Raw genomic sequence first — 18,460 nt, 5'->3', positions numbered from 1 at the left:
CCAGAGTGTTTGTTGCTTTGTTTTCCATATTTTATTTCTTCTTTTATGGAACAAGTTTATGGGGTGGTGGAGAAAGGATTTTCTAAAGAGGAACTGGATGGAGCAGATGCACATTCAGCCTGGAACAGGGAGGAGACAAAATATTTGCCACCGTACACTATGGCCAAAGGTGCAAGGAGGAGCAAACTTTAAGAAAATAGATAGGGGTTCCACAGCCCAAACCTGAGTGTTAAATAGATTCATTTATATTTATTACTATTAGTATGACCTCTGTGTCCTCAGGTGTGCACTGCATTTATTCATGCCTGCTCTATGCAGATAAATCAGTTGGTTCTCAGATACAGCACTGGTGGTGCTCTGCCCACGCCAGTGACCCAGATGAAGATCAAACTCTCCCTGGAGGAACTTGCAGACTAAGCCTGAGATTTTCAAAGTCACCTAGATGGTTTGATTGCCCAATTGCCATTAATTTTAATGGGTATTAGGTGTCCAGATCCCCTTGGTGGCTTTGAAAACCTCCACCTAACTGGCACAAGAGGCTGCAGCATCACACAAACTGGAAGAGACCCAGTCCCACAGAGGTGTGTGGACATTAGAGGTGGAATACTTCCCAAAGCTGGTTGGGTTTCAGGAGCATAAAAAAAGCTGAAAGGACGGGGCTTGTCATATATTAATAGAAATGGTTCAGGCATAAAGGAAAGCACGAAAGAAGGTACAGAATGGGCAAAGGAACGCTCAGCTCAGGAAAAGCTAGGGCAAACATGAGGGAATGGGAAGGGTATACTAAAGGAAACAAGAGATAAAGGCTGGCAAAAAAGGAAGAAGGAGAAACACGAATTCTATTAGCAGTAAAAGGAGTGAGAAAACCAGTGATGCATCTGGCAAGAGAAAGATGATCTTGACAGTGGCATTCTGATCAAGCTGCAGAGTTGGGAGATGGGGGAAGCTGGAAGGGAGGAGGTTGCAATAGTGAAATAAGATGGCTTAAGTCTTAGCAGTGGAGAGCATCAGAAGGGTGAAATCTGGAGATATGTGGCCTGATTCTCCTCCAAGACTAGTGTAAAAACCTCAGAACAGCCATACTGGGTCAGACCAGTGATTCACTTAGCCCAGTATCCTATCTTCCGAGAGTGGCCAATGCCAGATGCTTCCAAGGGAATGAACAGAAACAGGCAATCATCAAGTGATCCATTCCCTGTCATCCAGTCTGAGCATTTAACATTCAGGAGCATAGGGACACTAAGAGCATAGGGTTGCATCCCTAACCATCTTAGCTAATAGCCACTGATGGACTTATCTAGTTCTTCTCTGAATCCAGTTATACTTATGGCCTTCACAACATCCTCTGGCAACAAGTTCCACAGCTTTACTGTGCATTGTGTGAAGAAATACTTCCTTTTGATTGTTTTAAACCTGCTGCCTATTAATTTCATTAGCTGACTCCTGGCTCTCATGTGATGTAAACAGGAGCGGCGCCAGGGTTTTTGGCGACCTAAGCACAGGGCCAGCTCTAGCCATTTCACCGCCCCAAGGATGGTGGCACGCCGTGGGAGGGGGGAGCTCTGCTGCTCGCCGGTCCCGCGGCTCCAGTGGACCTGCCTCAGGCGTCCCTGCGGAGGGTCTGCTGATCCCGTGGCTCCGGTGGATCTGCCGCAGGTGTGCCTGCGGATGCTCCACCGGAGCCATGGGACCAGCGGACCTTCTGCAGGCACGCCTGCGGGAGATCTACTGGAGGAGCCTGCTGCCCTCCCAGCAAAATGCCACCCCCTCAAATCCTGGCGCCCTAGGCGACTGCCTAGCTCGCCTAAATGAAAGTGCCAGCCCTGGATGTAAATTGCTAAAACACACTTTCTTATTCACTTTCTCCACACCCATTCATGATTTTAAAGATCTTTCTAATATCCCCCATTAGTTGTCCCTTTTCCAAGTTGAGTAGTCCCAGTCTTTTTTATCTCTTTGCATATGGAAGCTGTTGCATACCCCTAAATATTTGCATTGCCTTTCTCTGTATCTATTCCATATCGATAGATCTTTTTTTAAATGGGCAATCAGAAATTCATGCAATAGCCAAGATCTGGGCATATCATGGATTTATATGGTAGCATTATGATAGTTACTGTCTTATTATCTATCCCCTTCCTAATAGTTCCTAACATTGTTAGCTTTTTGACTGCCACTATACATTGAGCAGATGTTTTCAGAAAACTATTCACAATGACTCCAAGATCTCTTGTTTGAGTGGTAACAGCTAATTTAGACACGATCAATTTGTAAGTATAGTTGGGATTATGTTTTCCAACGTGCAGTACTTTGCATTTATCAGCATTGAATTTCATCTGCCATTTTGTTGCCCAGTCACTAAGTTTTGTGACATTGCTTTGTAACTTTTTGCAGTCAGCTTTGGACTCAACCATCTTGAATAATTTAACAACATCTGCAAATGTTAGCACTTCACTGTTTGCCCCTTTTTCCAGACCATTTCTGAATATGTTGCACAACACAGGACCCCATACAGATCCCAACTTCCCATTATGAAAATTGACCATTTATTCCTACCCTTTGTTTCCTATCTTTTAACCAATCCATGAGAGGACCTTCCCTTTTATCCTATGGCTGCTTAGTTTGCTTAAGAGCCCTTGGTGAGGGACCTTATCAAAAGCTTTCAGAAAAAGTCCAAGTACACTATATCCACTCGATCATCCTTGTCTACATGGTTTTTGACCCCTCAAAGAATTTAAATAGATTTCTGAGGCATAATTTCCTTTTATAAAACCTGTGTTGACTCCTTCACCAACAAATAGTGTTCATCCATGTGTCTGACAGGCAAAATGCTTGAAACTGGTACTGAAGTTAGGCTTACTAGCAGGATTGCCTCTGGAGCCTTTAAAAAAAAAAACTCGGTATCCCATTAACTAGCCTCCAGTTATCTGGTACAGAAGCTGATTTAAGTGATAGGTTACATACCACAGTTAGTAGTTCTGCAATTTCATATCTGAGTTCTTTTAAAACTCGAGTGAACACCATCTGATAAATTAAACCGAAGTCACCAGGACCAATTTGTTCCAAAAATAAAATAAAAAAGGAATTACTCCATTGAAGCCAATGAGTGTTACACCAGATTAGTACCAGAGTGAGGCCAGAGTCAGACCCATTGTAGATGGAATGATGTCTTGGTTACGAAGAGGCAGTAATTCAGGCTGTAGTTTCCAGTAGGACCCAAGTGTGAAATTTTCCAATTTAAACACGCTAACCCCTAGTTTTACCAAAAGAATTGTCTATATGTTCTACAAGGTCCCATAAAATAATCCATCTTCACAAATGCATTTCAGTAGAATTTTTATAGTGGTGGAATCAGATCCTCATTTGGTGTAAACTGGTGCAACTACACCGATTTCAATGGCATTACAACAGTTGAATCCAGACTATGGTTTGGATTCTGACCTTAGTTCTAGTGGTATAAAACAGGAGTAACTCTATTCAAGTCAAAAAAGTTATAGCAATGTAACTAAAGAAAGAAATTGGCCCAAAGTACCAACTTTCCCTTTATAATCTCCCTGATACTTCATTTGTTGGTGTCTGTGTGGTACTATACTAGGCATTCCGGGTAGTAACAGTCATGCCTGGAAGACCAGAGATGACTTAAGACTGAGCAGCAACCTGTAACAAGGAGAACACAATTTTATGTGGTTCAGAGTTAAATGTGTGATCGCCACACACTAATCCATGTCACTTAGGCACATGCAAGTGGGAAATAATCAATCTCCAATCTGAAGCTGTCAGTAGTGAGTTATGCAGAGGCTTACGTTTTAGACAGCTGCCAATAAATAAAGCTGACCTTCACTTCCTCATTCTTGTGAGGAAGCGGGAAAAAAAGAAAATCCCTTAAGAAATTCCACCAAGACAAGAAAAGAAACGGGGAGAAGGGAAAATAAAACTCTCTCAGTTCTCTGGGAGAAAATGGTTCCAGCAACAGCTGTCTCACATTTACTCACTGACTCCTTGAGTCATCTGCTATTGAGAGAGGTTGCCAAAGAAGATCAAGGAGAAAGAGAAACTCTGATATTCATTGCTGGTGCTATTGGGAAAATGCTAAATCCAAAACCAGTGAGCAGCTGAGATGGAGCATGAGGATTTCAACCAGAAGAGAGGTCAGGAAGCAACAAGAGGGGAAGGGGAAAAAGGAAATTCTGCACCACTGCTGCCAAGATGGTGACTGGAAGAAAGCACATGGTGTGGAGTGGGAGGGAAAGGCCACTCTGAGGCCATGTCTACATCTAAAATTTGGCAGCGCTGGTTGTTACAGCTGTATTAGTACAGCTGTATAGGGCCAGCGCTGCAGAGTGGCCACACTTACAGCAACCAGCGCTGCAAGTGGTGTTAGATGTGGCCACACTGCAGCGCTGTTGGGCGGCTTCAAGGGGGGTTCCGGGAACGCGAGAGCAAACCGGGAAAGGAGACCAGCTTCGCCGCGGTTTGCTCTCGCGTTCCCGGATCCACCCTGCAAACCGCAGGGAAGGAGAACCGCTTGCTCGGCGGTTCGGGGAACGAGAGAGCAAACCGGGAAAGGAGACCAGCTTCGCCGCGGTTTGCTCTCGCGTTCCCGGAGCCACCCTGCAAACCGCAGGGAAGGAGACCTGCTTGCTCGGGGTTCCGGGAACGAGAGAGCAAACCGGGAAAGTGAGACCAGCTTGATTACCAGAGGCTTCCTCCTTCCACGGAGGTCAAGAAAAGCGCTGGTAAGTGTCTACATTGGATTACCAGCGCTGGATCACCAGCGCTGGATCCTCTACACCCGAGACAAAACGGGAGTACGGCCAGCGCTGCAAACAGGGAGTTGCAGCGCTGGTGATGCCCTGCAGATGTGTACACCTTCAAAGTTGCAGCGCTGTAACTTCCTCACCAGCGCTGCAACTTTCTGATGTAGACAAGCCCTCAGAGTCACTGAATATAGATCATGGTCTTCATTATTAGTGATGAATGTTTGTTCTTACAAGGAAGCCACGAAAAGTCAAGGAGGGAGGGACTAAATGGCTCAGGGGACTGGTAAAATCATAGGGAGCTTTTCACTCCTACACCACTGGTTTCAATCTAACCTGAGTCAGTACTGGCCAAAAGGTGATAACCATCTGATGCCTTGTGTGAAATAAATTGTCAGGTCTCAATCCAGTGCCAGGTTTCCACATGACTCAACATGCAATCACAAGTGGCACCCCTCATGGCAGTTTCAGCAGACAATTCTACAAAGTAAATAGCCCATGAATTCCTCTCTCACCCTTTCACTAGCTGGTCCCAGGCGGTGAGGGCTGAATCACTGCCTCACTACTGCGAGTCAAGTCTTGCACAACTGCTGTCTGTATTGTAACTTTCCTCTGTTCCCATCTAGGGCTGTCAGTTCAGCACCTTTCACCAGCACAAAATTCCATTCTAAAGCAAAACAAAATCTAATGAGCATGCCAGAGTTTCAGATCCTTTTCATCTTTAAGTTACTCTGTAGGACACACCAGTGAGATGTTTTCTAAAAGATCTGCTCTTGTTCAAACAGGAATTACTTCAGAGAAGTTCTATTGCCTGTGTTATGCAGGAGGTCAGACTAGAAGATTATCAGCATTGTCCTTTCTGGCCTTAGAATCTGACAAAGACTGAGCTCAGGCCAGGTTCCAGAGAAGCAAAATCTTCCCCACTTTCTATGGACCTAATGGTCCCATTTCTGTCAGCTTCCAAGCCTGAGATGCTGAAATCATCCTCCTCTTTGGCTCATCTGCTGTTTTAAATAGCCTATTGTCATCATCTATGTGAAAACAGAGCAGAGCCTTTGGGGGGGTCCCAGACATCTTTTTCATGAGGCCAATCCACAATTTCATCCTTTGTCATGAAGAACAATGGAGCCAGAGCAATGTGTTTCCACTCTGCATATTCAGAATATGCGTCTCCTGTTCCTCCTGTATAGAGTTTGCTTTTGAATGGCTTTCACTACTCAGGAAGAACTCTAATAGCTTAATTGTGTTGATGCCAGATCTTTGTTTGGGGGAATTCTGAGTTGGTTTTATAGGCTCTGGGTTTGACTACATTTGGAGGTGTGCAGCGCTGGGAGTTACAGCTGTCTTCGTACAGCTGTGTAGGGAAAGCGCTGCAGTGTGGCCACACTGACAGCTACCAGCGCTGCAGTATGGCCATGAGTGGTGCATTATGGGCAGCTACCCCAGCATTCAAGTGGCTGCAACGTGCTTTTCAAAAGAGGGGGGTGGGGTGGAGTGTGACAGGGAGCGTGGGGGAGACAGAGAGTGTGGATTTTTGGAGCTGACACTGTGTCAGCTCCCTGCCTTGCAAGTTCCAAGAACTTGAAGATACACAGCACCAACTTTCAATCATTTTAAAAGTTTCGCCCCCTTCCCCCACCCCTCTCTCATTCACTAAATGCAAATAACCTTCAGACCAGATAAGCAGCTGCTCCAGAACGGACCACCCCCTCCCCCCCAGCTTCTCTCCTCAAGCGGACACTAGCTATGGACATTCATCCCCCTGCCTGCCCCATTCACAACAAACAGTAGCTGTGTTTGTTTTTTAGATAAGCAGCTCAGGGAGGCCTGAGTTCACAACAAAACAAAGAGTGTTATCTTTACTTAAAAAGCATGATGGGAAGATTCCGGAGGTCAGTTACAGCGTAGTAAGATTAATCACTGTTTACAATGACTCTTGCAGCGCTGTTCTCTTTCTTCCTCTCATTGAGGTGGAGTACAGCCAGCGCTGTAGCCAGGGAGATGTAACGCTGTATGTGCCTTGCAAGTGTGGACGGGGAGTAAGTTACAGTGCTGTAAAGCCACCACCAGCGCTGTAACTCTCAAGTGTAGCCAAGCCCTAAGAGAATTTCTGAGGAGGGAGTTAGAGAGCAATGGGTTGGAATCTACCTAAACCAGGAAGCTTTAAACTCTTCAGATAACTCATGCACTGAGAGATGCTATTAAATGTTCAGGTTATAGGAGACATTTCCCACCAAAATTGTCCTTGGAAGCCAAAAGGAGCTGTGAATTATTGGCAAAATCTTGGTTATAAAGCTGTAGATCCAAGACCCAGAGTGAAGCGCTGCTCAGAAAGTGTGTTGTTGTTTTATTGTATTAAATCCAGACTCAGTCCTCTATTATCTCCCAGGCACATACAGTAAAGGCACAAGCTGGCTTGTCTAGTGCCTCCTTGGGCTCAGTCACCTCACCTCCTTAGTGAAAGCTCCAGATCCCCAGTAAAGCAGACACATTCATATCCCTCTTCCTTGGCCTGGCTGTCAAGGAACTGCAAGACCACTCTGAGCCAAGGCCAGGACTAGAGGGTAACAGTACTTCACACTTGAAAGATGAGATATGAAGCTTTATGTCACTGGCATTCTTAACTGAGAATCTTAAAGTGTGGCATCAGCTTCCTTCTTTGCCTTTCACTGAGCATGGACCATGTTCACTGGGGATGCCGCCACTGATCCACTGAGAGACTTAAATGGGTGGACAGTGGCAATGGCAGGTATTTGAAGACTCCTTCAGAGTTAAGATAAGAACTGCTTGGGTTCAACCTGTTGGCGAGAACTCTGGAAAATGCCATTCCAGTTTCTGGACACAGGCTTTACAAAATTCGTAAGCAGGCGCATATCCCTGCTGCTAACCACATTTAAAAAAAAAAAAAAAAGAGGAAGCAAACACTTATCTTTCTTCCTCATGCCCCCTCCCCTCAATGCAAAAATATTTGACAAAGGCAATTATTTGTGCATTCCGTTCATTCACGGATGAGATAGTAAGTGAGTTCCCTCAGGCTCACAAGAGCTTCTGTGAATCATTAGATGCAATTTCTCAAAGGCCCAGCTGTACAAGATGAGATGTGTTACCATACACTAGCCCAGCAATGATTTATCATCCCAGTCATTTACAGTTTGAGACAAATAAAAAGATGTACACAGAGGAGGCACTTGAGTTGACTTGGGATTGCTACAGCATATGGGTTTATTCAGCAGATCAGCTCAGTCAAGTTGGGACAAAGAATTAAAATCCGATTGAAAGTTGCCAGGGCTGTGAATTACTGCCAAACACGCGAGGTCACCCCAAAGCGCCTCCAGCGTAAGCAAACACAAGCTTCAGAAACACTTCCTCAGTTAGGCTAATTACCAGAAAATGAGCGAGATTTAAGGTTGTCTTTTCTTTTTCTTACATGCATACTACAGCACTCTAACCGTTGTATTCTCTCTGCATTTGGCTTCCATTCCTCAACTCCATCCTTTGCATCAGCGATTCCCAACCTCTTACTGGTACGCTAGTCTTTTGGGGCTGAAGTCCTAGTCTCCCCAGCTCCCTATTGTCATTACGGTTGCATTAGCACTGAGACCTCAGCTGAGATCAGGGCCCCAACGTGATAAGCTCTGTACAAACACATAGTGAGACAGTAAATGCACAGAACAGCTTACAATCTAAATAGACAAGGAAAAGGGTGAATGTGGAAACAGAAGCACAGAGAGATGAAGTGTCTTGGCCAAGGTCACAGAGTAGGTCAGCGGCAGAGCTGGGAAATAGAACTCAGGTCTCCTGAATCCTAGTTGTGTAACCTGGACAGTAAGCCACTTGACTCCCTGAGCATCTGTACTGGGACTCACCTTCATGAGAAGCAACCACATGAGCCGCTGTTGGTGACCAGTGACCATGTCCCACTCAGCTGTGCATGCTGCAAACTTCCATGAAGCTTGAACTACTTTTACAATCTCAAATTTAGCGCAGCCCAAGATCCACTGAAGCTTAGCGTACGCACAAGCTGAATGGGAGGTCAGGGGCAATGGCTGATGTAAACAAGGTTTTAGGACCTAATTGTATATTACCCTCCTTATAGTAGCCAGGCAAAACCCAATGGAAACTTCACTCATGGAAGGAATTTTGGGTCGTACTATAAGAATGGTAAACTAGTACAGTGCCAATATGTTTAGAAACCATGGCTTAACACAACCGCTCACAAGGTTTCTCCTCATCAGGATGGTTGTTTCATTAGGAAGAGGCAGGTCATGGCATCAGTTTATAATCCCCATAACCAGAAAGTCAGTAATCTCTCTTTCTGAGTTCTTCCTCTATACTTTGAACAGGAAATATCTGTGCTGTGAGGTAACAACTGGTAAATGTTGGCTTATTAATGGCTTTTGCTATAGATCATTTACTCCATACTTTCTGCATTATGACAGAATTGACATTAAAAGCATTACAGAAGCTCCTGGGGCTTTTATGCTATTGGCACTTAAATAGTACGGTAACAGGCACCCAATAGATGACATCAGTCGAGGTTAGAGTGTGAGATTACTGAAAGCCTTTCATTAATAAAGCAAGACTCGGTTTTAAGGTAAGGCACAGTTGCTTTAAATCAGCATTGATAGCAGTGACTGACTGTAGAGTGTGTGAGATAAAAAATCTATGTGGTGAAGCTGACACTACTTTGGTTGATCCAGGTGAGGAAAATGGACTTTATACACTGTGTAGAAGTACAAACCACCCCTTTCAAAGATGCCTGGTGTTTGGCATTGTTGGCTAAGCATGTTTATACCTGGAATCTTGTCCTCTCTGCAGCATAGACCTGGTAGTGAAGCATGGCCTGTAGGACCTTCTTATGGCCATCCGGCACCAGGCAGACAGCCCCGAGGATCTCCAGCACAGCGATTTTGGTCTTGATGTTCTCAGTCCGTAAGCTCTGGGAGATGATATTGATGCTTTCTGGATGGGCCAGGACATGTGCCCGTCCCTGGGAGTTGTTCATCAGTGCCTTGATACACCCTATAACGGATGTGTGTATGCGGCTCTCTGAGGTCTCATAGTCCATGCTCTTCAGGAAGTTCAACAAACAGGTCAGGCCATCCAGCTCAATAAACCTGGTCACAAACCTGAAGGGAAAGGGAGGAAAACAGAATTAAGGCAAATTGTACAATAGGCATCAAATTAATAGACTATGGAACTATGATGCTAAGAACAGAGCAAGTGGTAGCCTAGATAACTCCAGATGATTCCAGATAACATGTTGCAAACAGACAGTCAGTTTTGTTGTCATGGTCATTTTCCAATTTAGGTAACTGCATTCTGTCTGCTTCAAATCTCACCTTTTATTTCCCCTGTCCTATGTGCTTGGACAATGTTACTGTATAATAACTACCACTCTAACCGTTGGTAGTTACCACAATGGTTGCTGCATTTCAATGGCTGGTGAAAAGATTCCTATATACTGGGAAATCTATAGGGCCCACTGTCATAAACGGATAGCTAAGGGTTAATGTCTCTTTCACCTGGAAAGGGGTAACAAACAACACCTGACCAGAGGACCAATCAGGAAACAAGACTTTTTCAAATCTGGGTGGAGGGAAGTTTTGGGTGTGAATCCTTTGTTCTTGGTCTGTTCTCTTTCTGGGCTCTGAGAGTGACCACAGGAATTTCCAGGCTTTCTAATCTTCTGTTTCCAAGTTGTAAGTACAAGGTTAGTAAGACAATAGGTTTATATTGTTTTTTTGTATTTACATGTGTGTAGTTGCTGGAATGTGTTAAATTGTATTCTTTTTGGATAAGGCTGTTTATTCATTTTTTCTTTTAAGCAATTGACTCTGTATATTGTCACCTAGATACAGAGACTATTTTGTGTCTTTTTCTTTCTTTTTATATAAAAGCTTTCTTTTTAAGACCTGTTGGATTTTCTTTTTAGTGGGGGCTCAAGGGGATTGAGTCTGCAGCTCACCAGGGAATTGGTGGGAGGAAGAAGACGGGGGGAAGAGAGAATCTCTTTGTATTAGATTTACTAAGCCTGAATTTGCATAACCTCTGGGTGAGGGGAGAGAAATATTTGATTTTTCAGTGTGGTGTTTCAAGGACTTGAAGCAGGGGATCTCCTAGAGTACCCAGGGTGGGGAAATCTGGGAGGAGGTAAAGAGGGAGAAGGGAAGTGCGTTATTTCCCTTTGTGGTGAGACTCAGGGCATCTGAGTCTTGGGGTTCCCCAGGGAAGGTTTTGGGGAGACCAGAGTGAGCCAGACACTGGAATTCTGGCTGGTGGAAGCGATATCAGATCCAAGCTGGTAATTAAGTTTGGAGGTTTCATGCTAGCTTCTCATGTTCTGAACTCTAAGGTTCAGATCTGAGTAGGAGAGTTATGACACCCACACCTACAGTCCTGGATCAGGCAAAACTCCAAAAATGGCTTGTATGATCTCTCCTGGCAGAAGATGTGCTTAAAGAGGGAGCAGACTCAATGACCACCATGGATACCACCAGGGTCTGGCATGAGGACACAAATAGATTAGATATGTAGACAGTGAATTTTCAGAAGGAACAGCGTGGAATAAAGCAGTGTTGGAACACTTTTTGAGTCACTTTTCAAGTCACTGGGGTTCTGTGTCAAACTTTTATTATGAAACCAGGTAAAATATGCCCAGTTTCAGATGAAGATCATGCACTAATCTGGATGGATACAACATAGAAAAAGCCCAAGGAGAGGTCTATAGTTTCATTCAAACCAAAAGATAAAAACCACGATGGGTCAGTTCATCCCTGGAATTAATCCTCTGAAGTTAACTGAGTCCATTGAAGTCAGTGGAACAATACTGGGAACAAATTCATCCCATTGGTTTTAGTTAAATTTCACTGTGAGTTTCCAGTAGGCTTAATATTTTGGGGTCCTACGCAAAGTGAAGTGAACAGGATCCCATCCAGTTCCCTGTCCAACTTGTGAACACTGAGCAGCTCCAACTGTGTGTGTCATTGCTTTCAGTTCTTGTCTCTGTGCACAAGAACACTCCTGAACCTCAATTATGTGTTAGTATACAATGCACATTAGAAATAGGTCAGCTAGTCCTGTGGTTGGTACTCACCTTTACCACACAGGAAATGTCATGGTCTACCTGAAAGTTGGGCCAGATATACTAGACAGCTTGCCAACCTTCAGCTTACTTGGACCAACAGTTCTGAGCAGAAACCAGGAAAAACCTGGTGGTTTCAGATGAGTTTTGCTTCAAGGTTTGTTCAAACCTGAACTTCAAAGCAAATTTTAGAAGGGACCAAAACACACATGCACCAACAATGAGAAGAGGGATTTCATTATCTCAGCTCAGCAAAACTGCTAAGTTTCACATTGATCTGATCACAAACTACTTGTCTTTTGGGTGCACCATCCTAACTATCTATATGAGCCACAGGAAGAGAAGCTCCTCTCCACTCAGGTAGATGGAAAGACCATGCAGAGTGCACCAGGAATTCAGTAAGATACTCAACACCCTTTGTTATTCTAAATGGTTGCAAGAAAACTAACGAGTAGTTCAGGGTCTGTGACCCATTCAGTTGCTGGCCTCTCTGCCAAGACTGCAATTTTGGTAGCCATGGCCAACGGTGGTGGTGCTGTGTCTGTCATACAGGTGTCCACTGAAAACTGGATTGAGACCAAAATCATTTTGTGCATACTAGCAGATGGCCATGAAATGATCACTTTTAGATGTTTTGCCAGCTGTGGCCCAGAAGGGCTTGACATTTTCTCCATTTTCTAGCCTGAATAGGATGGTACAACACATATCAGCTCTGAATCCTAACGTATTTACTTCCAATCTATTTATTCATGATGACTCTTGCCAAGTTCCTTCGTGAATCCAAGGGCTTGCCAAACTCATTACCAAAACCCAGAAGCAAAAACATGGCCATCCTCATAGCTCCAAGGCTAAGGGGAGGCTAAGAGACTGACACCACCCTGAGGAGACAGCATTCTCCAGTGGTTCAAGAAAATCACTCAGAGCCTGTTCAGTCAAGGGTTTCTGAATTCCACTTCCAGTCGGAGCACTGGCTATTGGTGTGAGACATATAAGTCACTGTGACTTTCATGTACCTCTGCCAGCCCAGCTCTGCAGACCAGGTGACAAATAATTTGTGAAAGGCACAGTGACATTCTCACAAGAACAATACCCAAATAAATCTAATGGCAGAGAAACATTGCTAGGATTCATAGGGTGAGGTCACTCCAGCAGGAGGGTATGTTCAGGAAAGAGACTGATGTCAGAGACCTTGATTAACGACGAAGTTTCAAACAATGTCGGGATTTTCCTGTATCCTATCTGGTCCAGAGAGCAAAACACTAATCTCTGTTATTCAATAGGAAGCAAACTTGACTACCTCCCCATCTCAGCTGACATCAGATGTAGGAATAAAGCTATGATTGTCACCGTCCCTTGTCAAAACACTTCGTGTTCTGGGAGTCCAGCTCATGAGCTAAATGTCATTCTCACTGTGTATTTATTTGTCTGGCATGATGCATTCCAGACAGAAATGGGAGAGTTCAGCTCCTAGGCTGAATGCCATTTATACCACCACATTTGCTTAGTGCTTTTGTGCATATGTGTACATAGGCGCACGCGCGCACACACACGTACATGCTTGTGCATGTACAAGGCATCCAGTCGAGTTTCTAGGGAAGAGTGCCATCATCACTGTGTTCTGTGTGTGTACAATTAGCCTCCCACATGCCACATGAGGGCCTTGTTTTAGATGGAGATTTAAAGGTGTGATGTCAGAACATGTTTGCTAATGTGCCCTGTGTAACACATTCTAAAGTTCCAGCATAGACAAGGCAGCATGTGCTTTAAATAGGTGTCATATTGGTTGCATTAAACCCTAAGCTCCCTGCAGGTTTTTGCTTGACCAGCATCACTCACATTAAAAACAGGGTTCTACACTGGGGTTTTAAAACATTTTAATTTGAATATTAGCTAATGTAGCCTAACAACACGCCTTTCATCCTAATGTAGACAGGGCCTATGTGGCAGTGACTTTCCCCATGGCTGTGTCTTATTCTCTGATCTATCCCTGTACGGATTGTGCTGCAGCCTCATTGTGAGAAATGACACAGCTTGGGAAAGACGGAAAGAACATAAACTGAGGGGAGAGGAGAAGGGGGGCACGTGGGGAGGGCAGGATGTTCCCACCCTACTGACAGTCAAGACGATGTTTCCCAGGCTAGCTACAGCAGTGGCCTTTGGATCAGGAGGCATTCACAACCCTGACAAACCTTGGACCTCTGCCCTGCCTGAAATTCAAAGCAGAATAGGCTGCATTTGCTGGATAGATTAGTGATCAGCTAAAGTACACACGAGTGACACATGGCTAAACCAAGCCAAAATAAAGAGAGCCCGACCTCCACGTATTTTAAGACTGGGTAAAATAGGATTGGAGCAGGGTAGATAATTCAGATTAAATAAGATCTTTCTCGCCTTGCCCTCAAACTTGAACCAAAACTCTCCCAAGATTCCAAAAAGTTGGGTTAACTTCTCGTGCCCCTCACCAACTTTCATTTTCACTGTGCTGCTGCACTTCCATATTCAAGTGCTGAAATACAAAGAGCAAAGCTGTTCTCTCACAGATTCTAGTAATAACATTTGAGGAACTTTAAATTAGAATCCGTTTCCTTACAATACATATTTTCTTTAATGTAATGGTTGTTCCTGAGCACTGGGATGCATGCAATGGCTTATTTTCATACAGCTGCTTCCGAGAACCATGCACCTATTCATTATTGTAGGGATGCTTCTGAGCACTGAGACAGACACACTGGTTTATTATAAATGGAATGTCTATTGCACTTTCATCTAAAAGCAGAGCGCTTTAATGAATTAAGCCTCACAAAGATGCCAGAGATGCAGGTGTGTATCTTTTCAAATTTTACAGATGGGTATCCCAGTTAAAGGGACTCCGTTCTACAGTATTAGAAAGTACATATCCGCATGGAGACACTTTGTTCAGTGACTCCTCTTACAGAGGTGCCTATGGGTAAGCAATCAAGGCACCCCCATCAGCATCTTGTTCCCGTTGCAGAAAGATTATGTTCATTCCATTTGATACAAGTTTCGATTTTCATTTGCCATGTTGCTTGGGGATCTAATGAAAAGAAGCAGCCTGGAAAATGGAATTCATCTCCAAATTCAACTAAAAAGACTGGTATCTTGAAGGCCTATGTACAGATCCCTTCTGTAAGCAGCTCTGATGTAGCTGTGGCTCCCCCACATCCTCTTCATCAAAGAAGGAATTGGCTTGCTGATCGGGCATTGGCACAAGGCCCATTTGGCAGCTAACCAATTGAGTCATTGGAAATTAGTTGAGACACGGACTTAACTCAAAATTTGGCTTTGCTTAACTATGGGAAAAAAGGGTTCTAAGCCACCGTCAGCAGTTTAAGAGGGAACGCTTCATGTGACAGTTCATTGATGCTGGTGTAGATGCTTATTATTATAAACAAATTAAATGAATGCCTCTTGTCAGAGGAACCCAGCTGAAGCAGCACAGGACTGGTTGAGAAAGCCCTGAAAAATCTGATCTTTGGCTGAAGACACTTCCTTTACCCCACTCACATTTCCCCTCACCCGCCCGGAAGATTGGGGAGTGGGATCTTATTGGAAAGGCCTTCTTGAAGGATAAAAGGAAACTCATTGTGGCAGTGAATATACGTTTGAGCTGGACACTCAAGCCCATGGAGACGTCTCACTCCACCGCTTGCTGCCATAAGTATACTCAGCTGACATGATGAAAATCTGTCAATTTCATTGAGTACACTCCAACATAGATCTGCAACAATGCAAGGACTGATTACATTCTTTCACAGCAGCTATTGGCATGTGGATTGAAACACCAGCACCTAGCCTAAGAGTGGGGAAGTTGTGGCAAGCTGCCATGTTTCCTGTTTATTCTTGAAGTCAATTTGCATTGTATTGTGTTCTTTGCTGTGCGAATAGAATACAGGCAGTCAAGATTAGATGGTCACTTCCAAGCAGGTTGTCCACAGATGCCAATAACATCCTTCAAATCATTTCGCCACTTTCAGCTACACTGCCCTGAAACTCATCACAGAGGAAGTACAGTACTTCCTGTGAAGTTCTGTCAAAACTGCCACAAAGGATTCTGGGTTACTTTAGATGAAAGTCAGATGACAAGGGGCTGAATATGGATTCAAATCATGAACAAGTTTGAGAACATCATTCCAGCAGGTCAATAAGTCATAGTCTCCCTTCTCCACTTAAAAGCTGCATGCTCATCCAGTACCTGAGCATACACTCATCCAGCCCGAGGAAGACCAAAGGCTAAAGAGATAGGCCATTTGCTTGCTGCCTCAAAAAGAAGATGTGAGTGCATAGAGGTTCCTTTACGTTCAGAGTGCAACACAAATAGATGTTCTGGAAGATGTTTCACCAATTCTAATTGGTGGCTATACTTAGGAAAAACCCTGAGTAGCCCAGGGGCATTAGGTTTGTCAGTGTTCCTGTCTGGCTTATAATCAAGATAGGCCCAAATCACAATACCAGCTCTGCATCCGGATTCGCTTTCCTAAAGCTCAGATCTGAAGCCTCATATCTGCTGTTGTCCCCACTCTAGTTATAATTAGAGAGGTTCCCAAACCAAAATCCTAGGCCTGAACATTCCTGAACTTAATTCCAAAACTAGAGCCAGCTCTGGACTTTTCAAGTGGCCAGCCTCTCTCTGTAATGGGACAAAATAAATCCCTGGATCCAAAAAACTCCATAGTTTGAGGGATTGAAACCTGAATCCAGAATTCCCAGCATGTCACGAAGCACTCAGAATCACAGAGCTCTTTCAAGAGCGAGGCCTTGTAGGAAGGCTGCACTGGCAACAGAGTCTGCTTTTTAGATGTTCCCTTCACATCCCTGCAGAACAGAGAACAAGCGTCATAATAAAAGTTGTTTTTGCTCTGGAAAGCAAGTAGCTAGCACCCTAGTGAATTCTTAATGGGGCCTATATCAAGCAAAGCAAAGCAAAGAACATTGGGTTCTTTCTGCTCAGATTAACATATTTCCCACTCTCTGGATTTTTCCTGAGATAATGTGACATTAGCTGCTCTCTCATGCTGCCCCCACTTGACATACATAGCAGATTATTAGAGTGTTTGAGGGGCCAGACTCAGATTTATGGATGACATGGCAAACAAGACACGTTTTGTTGCTCTCTTACAGGGTCACATTTTCAGGAGCTTTGAGTGGACTATTCTTCCTCACTCCATTGCAGGAAAGCAAACAAATCCTGACAAGAGAGGACTGCCTTCCTGTTACAGTTACAACGATTTAGGATTTGCCATCATGAATCAAGCCACTGGTCCATCAACGACTTCATCCTGCCTCCCCCAGGGACTAAAACCTGATGCTTTGGAGGAAGCTGTGTACGCATGCACATGCACCACCCAGCCAGCTGTACAACTCTCTGCATAAAGGGAGAAAACCTCTATTTCAATTATTACTCCCAGGTGCTTGGTTTGGTTAATTGGAACATGCTCCAGAATTATCGCTGGTGTAACTGCATTGATCACATTCAATTTGACCTTTTACTAAGTCTACACGTCTATATAATTCATGCTCACAAAAAAATGTTGCAACAACATGAAGGGCAGACATGCAAAACTCAGCCATTTGGCTTTGCAGGAACACGTGAGAAAGAGATTATTCTCAATTGCCATCCACCTGGGTTCCCAACTCTCTTGGAGGTAGCATTCACAAAGGTGGATGGTTTGGTTTCAGTGGGAGTTAGTACCTTTGTGGTTCCTCTCTTGGTGTCACTTGGAGCTTTAGCTTCAGAACTCACCATGGAACTGTCACACTTCACCAGGGCACGTATTGAAGCCCCAGGAAACTGACTTCTGCATGGTTTGGATGCAGATATATCAGTCAATCTCAGGCTTATGTGAAATGTTCATGAGCTTTTTGACCAATCATACTATTTCCTGAGATCACACCTGTTATGGATCTGTTTTCTATACACTGTGCTTTCCAATGTAAAGAGTCTCTAAAGGTAGCCAGCTTGTTATTATTCAGTATTGCTGCACCCAACAAACAAAAGGTGACCTTAGATTTCTGAAGGTGCAGTACATAAATATACAGAAAAACAAACAAAAAGCTAACTTAAGAAGACAAGCCTACAAGACACCTCCTAGATCTGCTATCATAGACAAACCCATCATATAATCAAACATCTTGCTACATTCTCATAGCTACATGCATCACAGGAACAAAACCCCACACCAGCTGCATGTCAAATTACTTGGATGCTTCATACTTAGCACTTTGAGTTGTTTCAGATAAGGGATATTTGAATCCAACAAAGTTTGAGAGTTAATACTGACATGTCATCCTTAATTCAATAATATATGCGGGATACCTCACGCCATGTGGTCTAGAATCTGATTACCACAATTTTCACTTCTGTCTTCAAAGACCTTCTTCAGGTTTCTAACAATGCAACTTGTCTATTCTTTCCTGTAGGCACGTTCGTAACTCCTCACATGCACCTGGATGGAGTGTTTAGAGGTGAAGGTTGCAAGGTCCCCTATCAAAATTATGAGCTACCAAATGCTTTCTTTGAAGATAAAACAACTGGGTACCTGCCCACAATCTGCTGAGGGGTCTCTCACTGCCACTGTTTCCTGTGTCAGATATAGCCCTG

General features: G+C 44.0%; 1 protein-coding gene across 2 annotated transcripts in view; it reads right to left on the bottom strand.

The window, feature by feature from the left end:
* DAAM2 (dishevelled associated activator of morphogenesis 2) overlaps positions 1-18,460 on the bottom strand; it is a 266,918-nt gene that overhangs the window by 77,955 nt on the left and 170,503 nt on the right. For both annotated transcript variants that reach the window (XM_030557288.1, XM_030557289.1), the window contains one exon: positions 9,553-9,886. In XM_030557288.1, coding sequence (XP_030413148.1) covers positions 9,553-9,886 — 334 coding nt within the window. The remainder of the gene's footprint in view (positions 1-9,552; positions 9,887-18,460) is intronic.

Source organism: Gopherus evgoodei, chromosome 3 (assembly GCF_007399415.2).
Source record: "Gopherus evgoodei ecotype Sinaloan lineage chromosome 3, rGopEvg1_v1.p, whole genome shotgun sequence".
Classification (NCBI taxonomy): domain Eukaryota; kingdom Metazoa; phylum Chordata; order Testudines; family Testudinidae; genus Gopherus; species Gopherus evgoodei.
The sequence above is the reverse complement of the archived record's forward strand: the minus strand, read 5'-3'. Positions and strand labels throughout refer to the sequence as shown.